This window comes from Physella acuta, unplaced genomic scaffold (assembly GCF_028476545.2).
Source record: "Physella acuta isolate Inbredline_101_S28 unplaced genomic scaffold, ASM2847654v3 ptg000979l, whole genome shotgun sequence".
Taxonomy (NCBI): domain Eukaryota; kingdom Metazoa; phylum Mollusca; class Gastropoda; family Physidae; genus Physella; species Physella acuta.
Window position 1 is genome coordinate 533,337 of NW_026732496.1, and position 12,550 is coordinate 545,886.

The 12,550-nt window shown below is 33.2% G+C and overlaps 1 protein-coding gene and 1 long non-coding RNA gene across 4 annotated transcripts in view; both read right to left on the reverse strand.

The window, feature by feature from the left end:
* The window catches only part of LOC131954195 (ankyrin repeat domain-containing protein 17), a 30,416-nt gene that overhangs the window by 8,614 nt on the left and 9,252 nt on the right, over window positions 1–12,550 (reverse strand). The window contains exons 14-32 of one of the 3 annotated variants that reach the window (XM_059317738.1): window positions 12,422–12,512; window positions 11,948–12,120; window positions 11,384–11,602; window positions 10,453–10,614; window positions 9,861–10,170; window positions 9,553–9,758; window positions 9,130–9,252; window positions 8,773–9,037; window positions 8,360–8,505; window positions 5,152–5,294; window positions 4,723–4,936; window positions 4,274–4,449; window positions 4,041–4,102; window positions 3,519–3,715; window positions 3,203–3,423; window positions 2,962–3,113; window positions 2,209–2,835; window positions 1,911–2,004; window positions 1,135–1,278 (exon numbers count right to left, since the gene is read on the reverse strand). In XM_059317738.1, the coding sequence (XP_059173721.1) occupies window positions 1,135–1,278; window positions 1,911–2,004; window positions 2,209–2,835; window positions 2,962–3,113; window positions 3,203–3,423; window positions 3,519–3,715; window positions 4,041–4,102; window positions 4,274–4,449; window positions 4,723–4,936; window positions 5,152–5,294; window positions 8,360–8,505; window positions 8,773–9,037; window positions 9,130–9,252; window positions 9,553–9,758; window positions 9,861–10,170; window positions 10,453–10,614; window positions 11,384–11,602; window positions 11,948–12,120; window positions 12,422–12,512 (3,725 nt within the window). Of the gene's footprint in view, window positions 1–1,134; window positions 1,279–1,910; window positions 2,005–2,208; window positions 2,836–2,961; window positions 3,114–3,202; window positions 3,424–3,518; window positions 3,716–4,040; window positions 4,103–4,273; window positions 4,450–4,722; window positions 4,937–5,151; window positions 5,295–8,359; window positions 8,506–8,772; window positions 9,038–9,129; window positions 9,325–9,552; window positions 9,759–9,860; window positions 10,171–10,452; window positions 10,615–11,383; window positions 11,603–11,947; window positions 12,121–12,421; window positions 12,513–12,550 lie in introns of all 3 variants that reach the window. The other 2 variants (XM_059317736.1, XM_059317739.1) reach the window with 2 other exon arrangements.
* LOC131954199 (uncharacterized) lies at window positions 5,642–8,222 on the reverse strand. Its single transcript, XR_009388743.1, has 3 exons — window positions 7,718–8,222; window positions 7,142–7,366; window positions 5,642–7,050 (listed from the first exon to the last, which is right to left on the reverse strand). It is a non-coding gene; the product is annotated as an uncharacterized LOC131954199 (long non-coding RNA).

Below are 12,550 nucleotides of genomic sequence, written 5' to 3' on the forward strand. Positions count from 1 at the left end.
TGGCCGGCCAATGCGCGCATTGGCCGGGATGTCCTGGCCAATGTTCTATCTAGACTAAGTTGTGATCGCGTTTTCATTATTCTGGGTGCGGTTTCATTGTGAGTAACGTATTGTTTAGCTCTTGTTTGTACAGCTCATTCTTGTGGATCCTGTGGCAAAGATGTCCATGCTATTTGTGGAGTACCCAATGAAGCAGACGAAGGGTACGGAGGGAACATTACCTGCAGATTGTGTCACAATAAACAAGACATCATGGAACTCAGGTCAGCAGCTCATACTGGCTTGCAAAATCAAGGTGCTAAGATGCTTATAACATCAAATACAAAATTTAAAGATGGTGAAGTGGGTGACAATGTACGCATCCGTTTTCCAGATGTAGACAGAGGTCACGGTGATCCCCGAAGCGTGATTGCAGTTGTCATGAGCGTCGAGGGCGGTTTCTACAAATTAGGAACAGAACATGGTGTTCTAAAACAACTGTATGCTAGAAGTGAGTTTTTGATTCTTCACGAAAAACTGCTCTTATTGTCGTCAGTTGGCACTGGGGAAAATCACTACGAACCATCGCATCTTCACAATCATTGACTGGGGGCCAAGGCTACACTCGCTGCAATTGCACAACCAAGTGGACAACAAATCGCTGCAAGTTTAAAAATAACAAGCTGCTATGTAATTTTAAATACCATAAAAGTTCAACTTGTTGTAACAAATGATAATATTGATTGATTAAGACTATAGTACAATACAAAATTTGAATGTTTCTGTCATTTACTTAATTTCATGATCCTTACGGCATTAAAAAACCCAAAATCTGCTCATGATTTTCTAATTCGGACTTTGGCCGGTCGTCCCTAGCCAGATGATCTTCTAATTAAGACTTTGGCCGGTCCACCATGGCCAGTCTGCGGATTGGCCGGCCAAAGGCCGAAATCAAGCAAAGTTTCGGACTTTGACCGACTTATGGGAGGCGATATTGGCCAATGCGCGGATTGGCCGGCCAGTCAGCGCATTGGCCGACTTCGGGCTTTGACCGTAACATATATACATTTATATATATATGTATATATATGTGTATATGTGATATATATATGTATAGATATATGTGCTAACTTGTGTAAATTGCAAGGAACTCACATATTTTTACGCACAACTTCTTTCCACCCTTCTTCCTTTTTTTGACCTTTTCTTGGACTTGGGGCAGTGGATGACAGTCTGTTGTTTGTCTGACCTTTTTCATAGTATCTATACTCTTCTATCCAGTCTTTCTTGTCATTAGGGCTGTTGTGAGAATGTAATATATATTCATAGTGAAACAAAGTATCATGTGTGCATCTTAAAATTGACTGATACATTAAAAATATTTTTTAATTTCCGTGGCACAAATCTTATTTTGATATAACTGATGTCATAGAGAGATTTATTTGAAATAAACTGAATGTAGATGTAGAAAATTATAAAATAAATGAGATAATAGCATTAACTGACAAATGTGTTATTGCCATCTGCATCACAAAGTCAGACCATCTCTGTAGTCACTCAGTCTGATCAGGTTATAAATATTTCCACCAGTCATTTATAATTTCATATTACCAGACATGATTCTATGTAAGCATGTGATTTTATTAAAATGTCTGCCTTAAAGGTCTCAAACTAGACCATGGCCAATAAGCAAGAGTTGCACGTTGTGAATTTGCACACAACTAAAATTTTGTACATTTGTATGATTTAAAAGGCAAAAATAGGATTAAGAATTCCTCTCCCCAATAAAAACCCAACAAAGTAGTGCAGAGTGAAAGGTCAAATAGTTTATTTTATGTATGTAAACACTAATATGTGATGGATATTCACCTGATCAGGCATGAGGAAATAGAATTAAAAAGTTGCAATGAATGTCTCATCAATAAACTTACTTCAATTTTTTTATATTTACGGAGCGTCCATTAACCTTATCAAAAGACTTCAGTACACTGGGAATCACACCAAAGTCATCCAAGTCTCCAATACCTAAACATTGTTGAACATAACATGTTATTAGTTCATCTTGTTCTCTTGATATATTCAACCATCTTTCTATCTTTTCATTAAGTACTTTTTTAACATAATTAAATTAAATATGTATTTGTTTAAAAAATTTCAATTTATTCAATTAAAAACAAAATTAGTTATTTTTTAAAATTGAAAAGTCTTAATTTAAAGCAAACATTTTACCTGTGGTACTGCTATGCTTTATGATGTCGGATTTCTTTACACGAGGTTTATTTCCTCCATCACTAGGGCCGTTAAGATAAACCTCTTTGTTACTAGCATTACTTGCAGTTGAAACTGCCATGGGTACAGTACTATTCACACTATTGTGAACAGGTTTTGTGGAGCTACACAACTGCATCCCATGGCCGATGCTACTGCTCACTTGAGTAACAGTACCAAAACTAGCCTGTGATGTGATGGCAGTAACAGTAACAACAGACTCAATTAAAGTTGTTATTTTTGCAATCGTAACTTGTAAAGCTTGGTTGACTTGCTTCTTATTCATTTCTGCCTTCACACTCCTTAGCCCAGCATCCTGGTCACTGGCTTCCCTTCTGTTTTCACGTGCAGCTTTCTGTTGCTTTTTCCTAGCATCTCTATTGGCTCTTGCAGTAGCTGCACTAGGTATGACATTTGCAGTCTCCATAAGAGCAGGGGTAGAGGATGTTGATGAAGCTACAGCAGCAGTTGTCATGTTAGGGGGAAGTCTTGACACCTGTTGATTCTCCACAGAGTTCTGACTCTTAATCACAGATGAATTGGCAACCTTGGCTTTGTGATTTTTGTTATCATTTTTCCCACATGAAGCTAAAATTAAAGATAAAATACAATTTGATGCAACAGCAAAATAAACGTACCTAAAAAATGTTTAATGTATTTTTTTTGTTTAATGAAATCTTATTTTAGTAATGCTAAAAATAGTCAGCATTTTACCTAAGTGTTGATTGCACTTGATTCCACTTGGCATACCCAACATCAGATTAGGTTCAAAGTTACTGTCATCTTCATCATCATCATCCTCCTCATCATCATCCTTTTTGTTACAACTTAATTCACCCTCTGGTTCCGGTGAGGAATTTTTACCACTAAAAAGCAAAATTTAAAAAAACAAATTATTTGTGAAAAAAATGAAGTCTAAGTAAATACTTATGAGTTTAACTGAAATTTCTCATACCTATCTTTTTCAGGCTTCTCATCTTTTTGTTTCCCTTTTTTCTTACGTTCTCGTCGTCGCTCTCGTCTTTTGCTTGCCAATTCGGCTTTGAGGGCTGCTTGCTCTTTTTCTTGCTTTATTTCTTCCAATAAACTGTCAGCATTTTTATTAGCTTCAGCAGCTTGTCGATCTTTTGCTGACACTATAATTTCAGCACACTGATTGCACTTTTTTTGAAGCTCCTAAGTTTTGGAAAATAATATTAAATAATTACTTTGAAAAGAAGTAAAACACTCTTTAATATCTCATTAAAAACAAAGAAAAAAACTCTGCATACTTTGTCTGTTATTGTAGCAATGTATCTCTTGATTTCATTTTCAGAGGGAAATTGCGTGACCTTTTTCACCATCCATTTGACAACTTTGACATGACCTCGTCTGAAAGCAGCCATAAGGCATGAAACTTTTCTATTGTCTTGACTGTCAATGTCTGCATCAGCTTGAACCAGCAAAGAGACAACATCACTGTGCCCCCCTGTAAAGTAACATATCCTTTTTATACATGTATGATAGCACATGTCTTTGTTACTGTATATACCAGTACTATGAAAAGATATAAAACAACAATTATCAACAACAATGTAATTGATAAATTACACTTCAATTATCTACTTTAGTTTAACTATCGATGAGATATATTTTATTTCATTTTTTTTTTATTATTATGACTTAAAAGAAGAAATTCGTTAAAACTAATCAATTTTGAAACATTTTATAACATTACATTATGTTGAAACACTAGAAAAATACCATAGTGCTAATATTAAAATGAGTTTAAAAATTACAAAACGATTAAATACCATTGCAAGCTAGCCACAGGGGAGAGTTTCCTTTCTTATTCTTGACATCAACTGAAGCCCCTCTGTAAAAATTTTTGAAAAGTAATAAAATTAGCATAAATAAACTTTAAAACCATTTTTATCATAATTTTCTAAGTTAAGTGGTCACTGGTTAATAGTAAGATAATAAAAAAAAATTTTTTTTTAATTCTGAGGGTATAGTTTAACAAAACAAAAAAAAAGTTTATTCAAACCTGTGTAAAAGAAGCTCAACAAATCTGTAATGCCCTTTGTCAGCTGCAATGGTTAGAGCTGTATCACGAGAAGAAGGTACAGGGGGAGCATTGACATCTGCTCCTTTGTCCAGAAGAACTCTACCAACTTCAACATAACCACCAGAAGCTGCCTCCATCAATGGAGTAAGACCAGTCTAAAAAGATTAATAATTCTGTGAGAGAAATAAACTTCACTGGAGCAGAGGATCCCAATCCTTAGGAGGGCCCCCATCAAGGATAGAAAAAAAGTTAAAAAAAAAAAAAAGTTGCATTTCTGAATGAGTCTAGGGCAAAAAGGCTTTATACTATGATTTAACTTATGTTTTCATAGTTTTTATATGAGGGAGTTGGTCGTTACCCTCTACACTTCGGATGGTAATGTCAGTTCTATAGTAGATTCAAACTAAAAGAATACTAAAAAATCTTACCTTAGCCCTATGCTCAATGTTTGCCTTGCGATCTACAAGAAGGCTTACAACTTCATGTCGGCCCTGGAAACAAGCCAGTGTTAGGGCAGTGTTTCTGTTTGTTTCAATTTGAGCATTAATATCACTTCCCATATCTAGCAGAAGTTTGACAGCTGCAGTATGACCATTCATTGCAGCAAGCATCAGTGGTGATATTCCCAGTTTACTACCAGTCCTGTTATAAAACAAAAAAAAATAGATTTTCAATATGGAACTTAAAATTAGCTAAATTATTACTTTGACCCAGAAAATATTAATCGTAAACATTTTCCAGCTAATATCTATTACCTATTTTAGACTAGTATCAGGTTATCTTTACAATTTTATTTTGAAGTCAGTATTAAATTTCCTAACTGTTGTTAACTAGTAACTAACAATAAAAAGTAATACCTAGAATTAATTTCAGCATTATGGGAGAGTAGTAGCTTGATAATATTAACATAACCACCAGAGGCAGCTAAACTGAGAGGTGTATAGTCAGATACATTGCGGTGTTCTTTGTTTGCATTCCTATTTAATAGTAATTCAACAACCTGGAATTTAAAAAAAAAAAACATTTAAAATTATATTTAAACAAAGTAAACAAATAATTTTAATATGCATTTTTACAAGGAGCATTTAAATTATATGGTGTACTATTTAAAGATAACCAATTAAGTAGAATCAAGCAGTATTTTTTTTTAATATAATTTTCTCATAATGTATGTTTGGTGGCTAAATAAAATGTACTTAGATTCAGTAAAGTAGCCAACATTTTAAGATTGAGTGTGTGAGTGTATTGATGAGTAAAATTGTACCTTCAATGAAAACTTAAGGGGGCACACCACCGTACATACAAAAATTCACAAAAAAATTTTTTTTAAGAAGACAAACATATGTATTGCAGATATAAAGATATTTTATATTCTTTTAGACCAATGTGAATGTGTCATCAGCGTTAGCCGATAAAAAAATACAGAAATAAATGATTTAGACATATCATACTTCAATCTATAAAACTCAATAACCATTTAATGTATTGACTTTTAACTTCTAATTTAAATAAAGGAGAGGATTCCTAACAGGATAATAGATAGACTTTTTGAATATATGACAAAATGTTGAAGTTACAATTTTTTTGTTTTTAGATTAAAATATTAACCATGAAATCAACTTTGAAATTCTCTAAAAACAAAACTACTCAAGATAACCTAAAAAATTCTATATTACTCTAACTGTAATTATGTTGTGTTTCTACTGTACAAATTTCATTTAAATCCAATAGATAGTATTTGAGATTCATACTTTTGAAGTTTTAAAACTGGTAAAAAAACAAGATTGTGAGAAAAAGGGGAAAACGTGTTTGAAAATGAAAAAAAACTGTTAAACACTCTTTATATCTTATCAAAAGCTTATCATATAGTTTAAGCAATGTATACAAGATACTATAATCAAAGTTTCAATCAAATCAAGCAATAATTAGTCTTGGTAATTAGGTTTAATGAGGTGCACCCCCTAAAAATAAATTGTAAATAAGAGTTATCAAAAATATTTTTAAAATTAATAAAAGCTTTTAAAACAAATAATATCCTAGTAAAAGCTTATTAAATAGTTTTAGTATGTACAGAAGTTACTATTATCATTTGGTTTCTGAAATTAAGGAGTAATTATTCTTCTAAATCAGGTTTTATAAATGCACCCCTGAACAAAAAACTTCAAAACAGGTCAAGTAAAATTTACAAAAAAATTAAATTAGCTTACAAAAAAGCTACATAGAGGTACAGTATACAACTCTGAAAACATTTGCATAGTTACAGTAGGCCTAATCATTCTCTATTTAGAAAGCCGAAGAAAAATATGATGATCTGCCTTCAGCCTGAACTAGTTTCTGTTGGGCTATGGGTGAAATAACAGCCATCTTTCAGCATTACTAACTGTCATGTAATCCCATGATTGGGGCCATATGCCTAGATGCATGCAGAAAGACTTTCATTTGGGTTGAATCTATCATGCAACTGCTCAATATGGCATTTGTCGTCAGTTACTAATAAACATTTTGGACAGCTTTGGCAACATGTTCTAAGATGAATGATGAACCTTTGTGAGATAGCGGTGTTGAATTATGTACCATGACACATTTGCCAGAAGCACCAGGAGGTTTTCCCTGTCTGGCAATCCTGGTGTGTGTCCTTTCATCTGTCAAAGGGACATGATTAGAAGGAGCTCCAACTTTCCACCTCAGTTCCCTGTACTGCCAGTCTTACTTGAAACTGCCTTCTTGAAGTAGGTCTGGAGATTTTTTTTCAGCTGCTGAAATGAGATTGAGACAATATACTGATCTATACATTCTAGCTATCAGAGTGATTTCAAGAATTCAAACAAGTTTGACAAATCCTAATACCTGCGTAAGACTTCCAATCTATCCACTCAGTGCATTACGGCGATTAGACTGCAGAAGCACTAAATTTTCTTTGCGATGGTTGGTGGAAGTAGTGTAGCTGCAACCGATGCATGTGCACTGAGATGCAGGTACTGTAGGTGCATCTAGTGCATCTGTGCAGTCCCAAGTGATGTGCATCAACCCTAGCAAGCTTGGCAGCACTAGCTTTGAGACTTCAGGCATTGACTGTAAAAATATTTAAAAATAATAAGGCATAGGACTTATTGTTATTTCTAGATCTATCTATTATTCTATTATAAACTATTGTTTGTATTTATAGACTCATATTTACCTATTTAGATCTGGACTAGAATCTAAATTCTACTTCTAGATCTTGATCTAGGTTTTAGATTTAGAATCTCCAATCTAGATCTAGTTCTAGATCTAGAATAGATGTAGAATCTAGATTCGAGATCTAGATCTAGAACGACTCATTATCGATAAGGAATAATAGTCCAAGTTTATTGATGAAAATACAATTAATAACTATATTTTAGAAAATAATTTCAGTAAAATAGTAATTAAATCAAATCTTACCGTAAAAAGAAGCCAACAAACAAAAAATATGCACTTATTTGATAAAAAAGAAGCACACAGGTTCGCAGATGTCGAGTAAAGGAAGTCATGCGCTGAGCAAAATAATAGCCCGTATCTCGGCAACGGGTAACATTTCGGTCATATGTCGCCTTGACATGAGCTAATTTTAGTAACTTACAACATGGCTTCGCCTGGTAACCAATGGGAATACAGCTTTTCTTATTTCCATCATGCATTCACCTCGCGATTTCTATTTTAGTATTTAAAACTAGGTCAATGTATTTAGGTTATTTAAATGAGCAATTGCAAGCCAGTCATTCTGATATACGGCTTGCTATGCTAGGTCGCTTAGTTAAGAATCTACAGGCATGTTTATGGAGGCCATTTTTCCGTAAATTTATATTTTTCCAGGCACACACACCTTCTTCAAATGCACAAATATGTATGAAAATGTCAATTTACAGTTAAAACGATAACGGCATTAGGTAAATAAGATGTTAATGTATAGAAATAAAAAAAAAACGAAAAAAAAATAAAAATAAAATAAAAAATCAAGCTGAGTACGGTGTTGTAGCCCCTTAAAAACAGTTGCTTATAATCAAATAATTCTAAACTTTAACAAAACAAATGGCAAACGTTTACCTCATATCTACCTCCTGAACAAGCCAGAGATAAAGGAGTATCTTTTGTTCTCTCAGATTGTGCTTCAATATCTGCATGATGATCTAACAAGATCTCTACCACATCCACATGCCCCGCAGTAGCAGACAAAATAAGGGGTGTAAAACCTTGGGAAGAAATTTAAAATAGTACAATACATTTAGCTAAATAAACAAATCACTAAATTGTATGACTATAATCAACTTTAAGTAATACTGATAGTAGTTAGATATTTTTAGTCTGATTTTGAGTCATATTTATAACTTTCAAAAGTCATTTAAGTTAGGGTACCATGCCAATGTTCACTAAGCTAAGAACACACTAACAGTGATTAATTAATGTAATGGCTCTGATTAAATAAATTAGTACAAGACTACTCCAAAAACTAAAATTACCTTTTTTGTCTCGATGTTCAATATCAGCCCCCTTGGCCAGCAAAAGAGTGACTAGTTCTGCATGTCCCCCAGCACAAGCAAGTGTAAGAGCAGTATCATGATTACTTTCTGTTTGTGAATCCACATCAACAGATGAATACAGAGTATTAGTTGACATGCCCATAACTTGATTAGGTGAGGAGCTTCCATTAGTGATATCCAAATTAGAGATAGCATTCTGATGATTTGCAGGTGGAGTTTGAACTACTCGTTGCTGCTTTCGGACCTACATAATTTTTCAACATTTGATTTGTTTTGCTTAGTATTAAAATGTAATTAATTTACTATAACCAAAAAAAAGATTGAAATACAACTTACCACCTGAGGTTTGCTGGTAGCTATTGTGTGATTTACTGAACCTGGTCCTTTGAGTTGCTGCAATTGTTGTTGCAAAAGCTGTTGTGCACTTTCTTGCTGTTTTTGAAGCATCTGCTGTTGATGCTGGGAAAGGTGAACAGGGTGATTTGCAGTTATTTGAGTGTTCACATCACCTTGTATAATATGCTGGTTTGGCTGAGATTTGTTATTTATTTATTGGGAAGGGGTTGAAATAAGAAAAAAAAAAGTATGTTATAAGCACACATAAGTTCGACAGTAACAAAAAACTAAATATCAATAATTAAACAATGTGTTATAGATATTTTTTAAAAATGTTAATCTGAAGGTTTTTTTTAAAATGAATCAGATTGTGAAGGTGCATGATTTAAGAAATTTTAAATTATGTATGATCTAAAAACAAACCTGTTGGGAAATATGTTGCAACTGTAACTGCTGCAAATTAGGCTGATTCAGCATTTGTATTAGTTGCTCCTGTGGTTGGGGCATCAACTGTGGATAAGCCAGCTGAGGCTGCTGGGATGACACTGGCAAAAGAATTTGCTCAAAGTGAGGTGGGAGAGAACTGATCTGTTGTTGGGATATTGATACCGTCTCAGCACTTGGTGAGGCTTTAAACAGAAAAACAAAATTGTTTCAAGGATACAGCACAACAAAATAATTACCAATAGGCAACTGTAATAAGTACATGAATGTTCAATTAAAAATCTTACCTCCATTATGCTCAGACTGAAAAACAATATGTTGAGCTTGAGACTGGCCCGCTGCAGGAAGTGAATGAACTGAAGGTGGAGGTGGGGGTGGTGGAGGTGGGGGTGGTTGCTGTAAAGGTTGAGTAATTTTGAATGTACGTTGAACTTTGTTAGCTCCATTTCTTTTACTCCCTTGGCTCTTTCCCCCTCCAGGTCGTCCTTCTGTGGTGGAGCTTGGTGTTGTGGTAGTTACCAGTGTGGGTGATGGTGGAGGTGGTGGTTGCCCTTGTTGTTGCAAAAGAAACTGTTGTTGATGCTGCTGCAGATGAGCCTTGAGAGATCAAATTTCACTTATTTAACAATGTTAATAATGAATTTAAAATAAAAGAACTCTTTAAAGCATTTAGATTACATGAAGACTACTAATTATAAAACTTGTGGGGTGTACTTTTCTATGTACAAAATTGTATAAAATGAAAAATTTTAAACATGGTTATGTGAGTTGATTGTTAGCTTAAACAGCACCATCACTATAAGAGAAACATTTCAATGTGAAAACTTGAATCCTAACTTATTAGATACCATTTTAAAAGCCCTTTAATTAATTTTTTACCTGTAAATATGTTTCTGTGCAAGTTGCTGCAGATGGACTTAGCTCACTATAGGCTAAAAGTTTGGCGAATTCATTGAACTGCTCCATATTAAGAGGTTCTGTCATACCCAAAGTTTGACCAGGAAGTTCAAGAAGCTTAGCCAAGTCTTCATTTTGCTTGCCCTTCAAAATTTTTTTAAAAGAATGGTTAAAAGACCTTTAAACAAAGAAAAAAAAAACACTGTACACAATATTTTCAAACATTTTACATCAGAATAAGTCAAATGGTGTCGAATTGTGTTGAGAAAAAATTATCCTAAAGTTAAAACAGATCTATCACTAAATTTACTAAGTAATGAGCTATTTTATTTAATAGCAATGTTATACTATTGTTACCAGTAATGTGAAAAAAGATGCAGACATAATCATATCCTATTTAAGACATTTATGGTAGAAATACTTTCAAAGTATTTCATTTTCACTTGTACTGCTAAAAGTGGATGTGTCAAAGTATCAACTAGTAGACCTATGTACTAGTACATTCATAGGGACTTCAATTTATTAAATAAACATGTCAATTCTGAAGATAGTAAAAGATGATCTTGAAGTTTATACTATGCATAATTTGCTTACATTTCTGACATTTAAAAACTGATTGGGAATAATGTTTGAAACTAGCTAATTTTGTAATAGAAAGAGAAATGACATCATAAATAAACTTGACATCATAAATAAACTTGACATCATAAATAAACTGTTTTTCTTTTAATGTGCTGGTAAGTAAAAGTAGTTGTGCAATTGTATAGACAAATGAAAATCTATACATACAAAGCAAAGCACATTTCCATATTTTAATAGAAAAAAAAATTAGTAAAATGAGCTAAAATTAATGTGTAATAGCCATACATTAATTTTATTTCCTTTAAATAATTAAGATAAATTGTGATATTACCCCAGCATTTGCAGCTAGAGCACTGTTGGGGCTAGTTATTGCTGGCAATGGGGAAGTTGGTGTTTGTTTTAACTTAAGTGACAAATCAATTTCTGGTTGTGGATTGAATAGTAATTGAGCTTGAGCTTTTTCCTGAAGCTCTTGTTCTAATTTCTTGATGCTCAGTTGTTTAAGGTTTTGTTCTTCTTTTGCAGCCTGGTTTGTGGTCATTTTTTCATCCTAAAAAGGATTACAATCTATTAATATTCTTACTTCAGGCTCATTTATTCGTAATCCCCAGTAGTTTAGGACAAAATTTAACTCAAACCCCTCCCTAACAAATATTAATGTTAATTGAAAACAATAGAAGAAATTGTAACTTTAGATCCATGTAATACTATGTCTTGTTAGTATTTATTCAAAGTGGGGCTTATGTAGAAAAATGGCTTTTTATTTTACAGATTAGAAGCAAACAAAAAGAGAAACAAAAGAGAAAAATAAAACAAAAATGCAAATTTTTTTTTAAAATGAACAACACAGATGACAGTACACATTCAATAGGAATTTTGTTTAACTTTTAATAACCTTATCAATTGCCTTTTCGTCCATCAAACCAGTGTTATTAAAATATTGTGGGTAATTTTCAGGTACCACAGCATTACAGAATTTATTTCCACTCTTTGCATCAGTCTGAACACCATTTACTCTCTTGCTAACAGACTTTTGCATGCTTTGACGAATGCTTTCTGGAGTCTTTGCTGAAATAAGACAAATTTATTTTTATTAATATAAAAATTATAATCAAAACAACTTTGAGATAATGAAACTGCACAACTGTAATGTTAGCCTAAGTTGAGGTTGATTAACCAAGTCAAACACAGCAATAGACAATATTTTACTTTCTCCCTTATTTTGCAAAGAATGCAAAAACAATGTACAAAAAACTGGCGGAGTAGTTTGCATTATATAACAACTTTAAAGAATGCTTTAAAAAGAATAAAAATCATTATAGGTCAATAACAAGTCAATGAAATAAAATGCATTTAATAGCATGTATACCTTGAATAGCTGAAGCTAAGCTAACTGGGAGCTGAGAATCTGGTTCACTAGGTGGTACAATATTGGCTAGTCCTTGAACAGGAACTCGAGGCTATTAGTAGTAAACAAAAATAAGATGTAAAATATTGT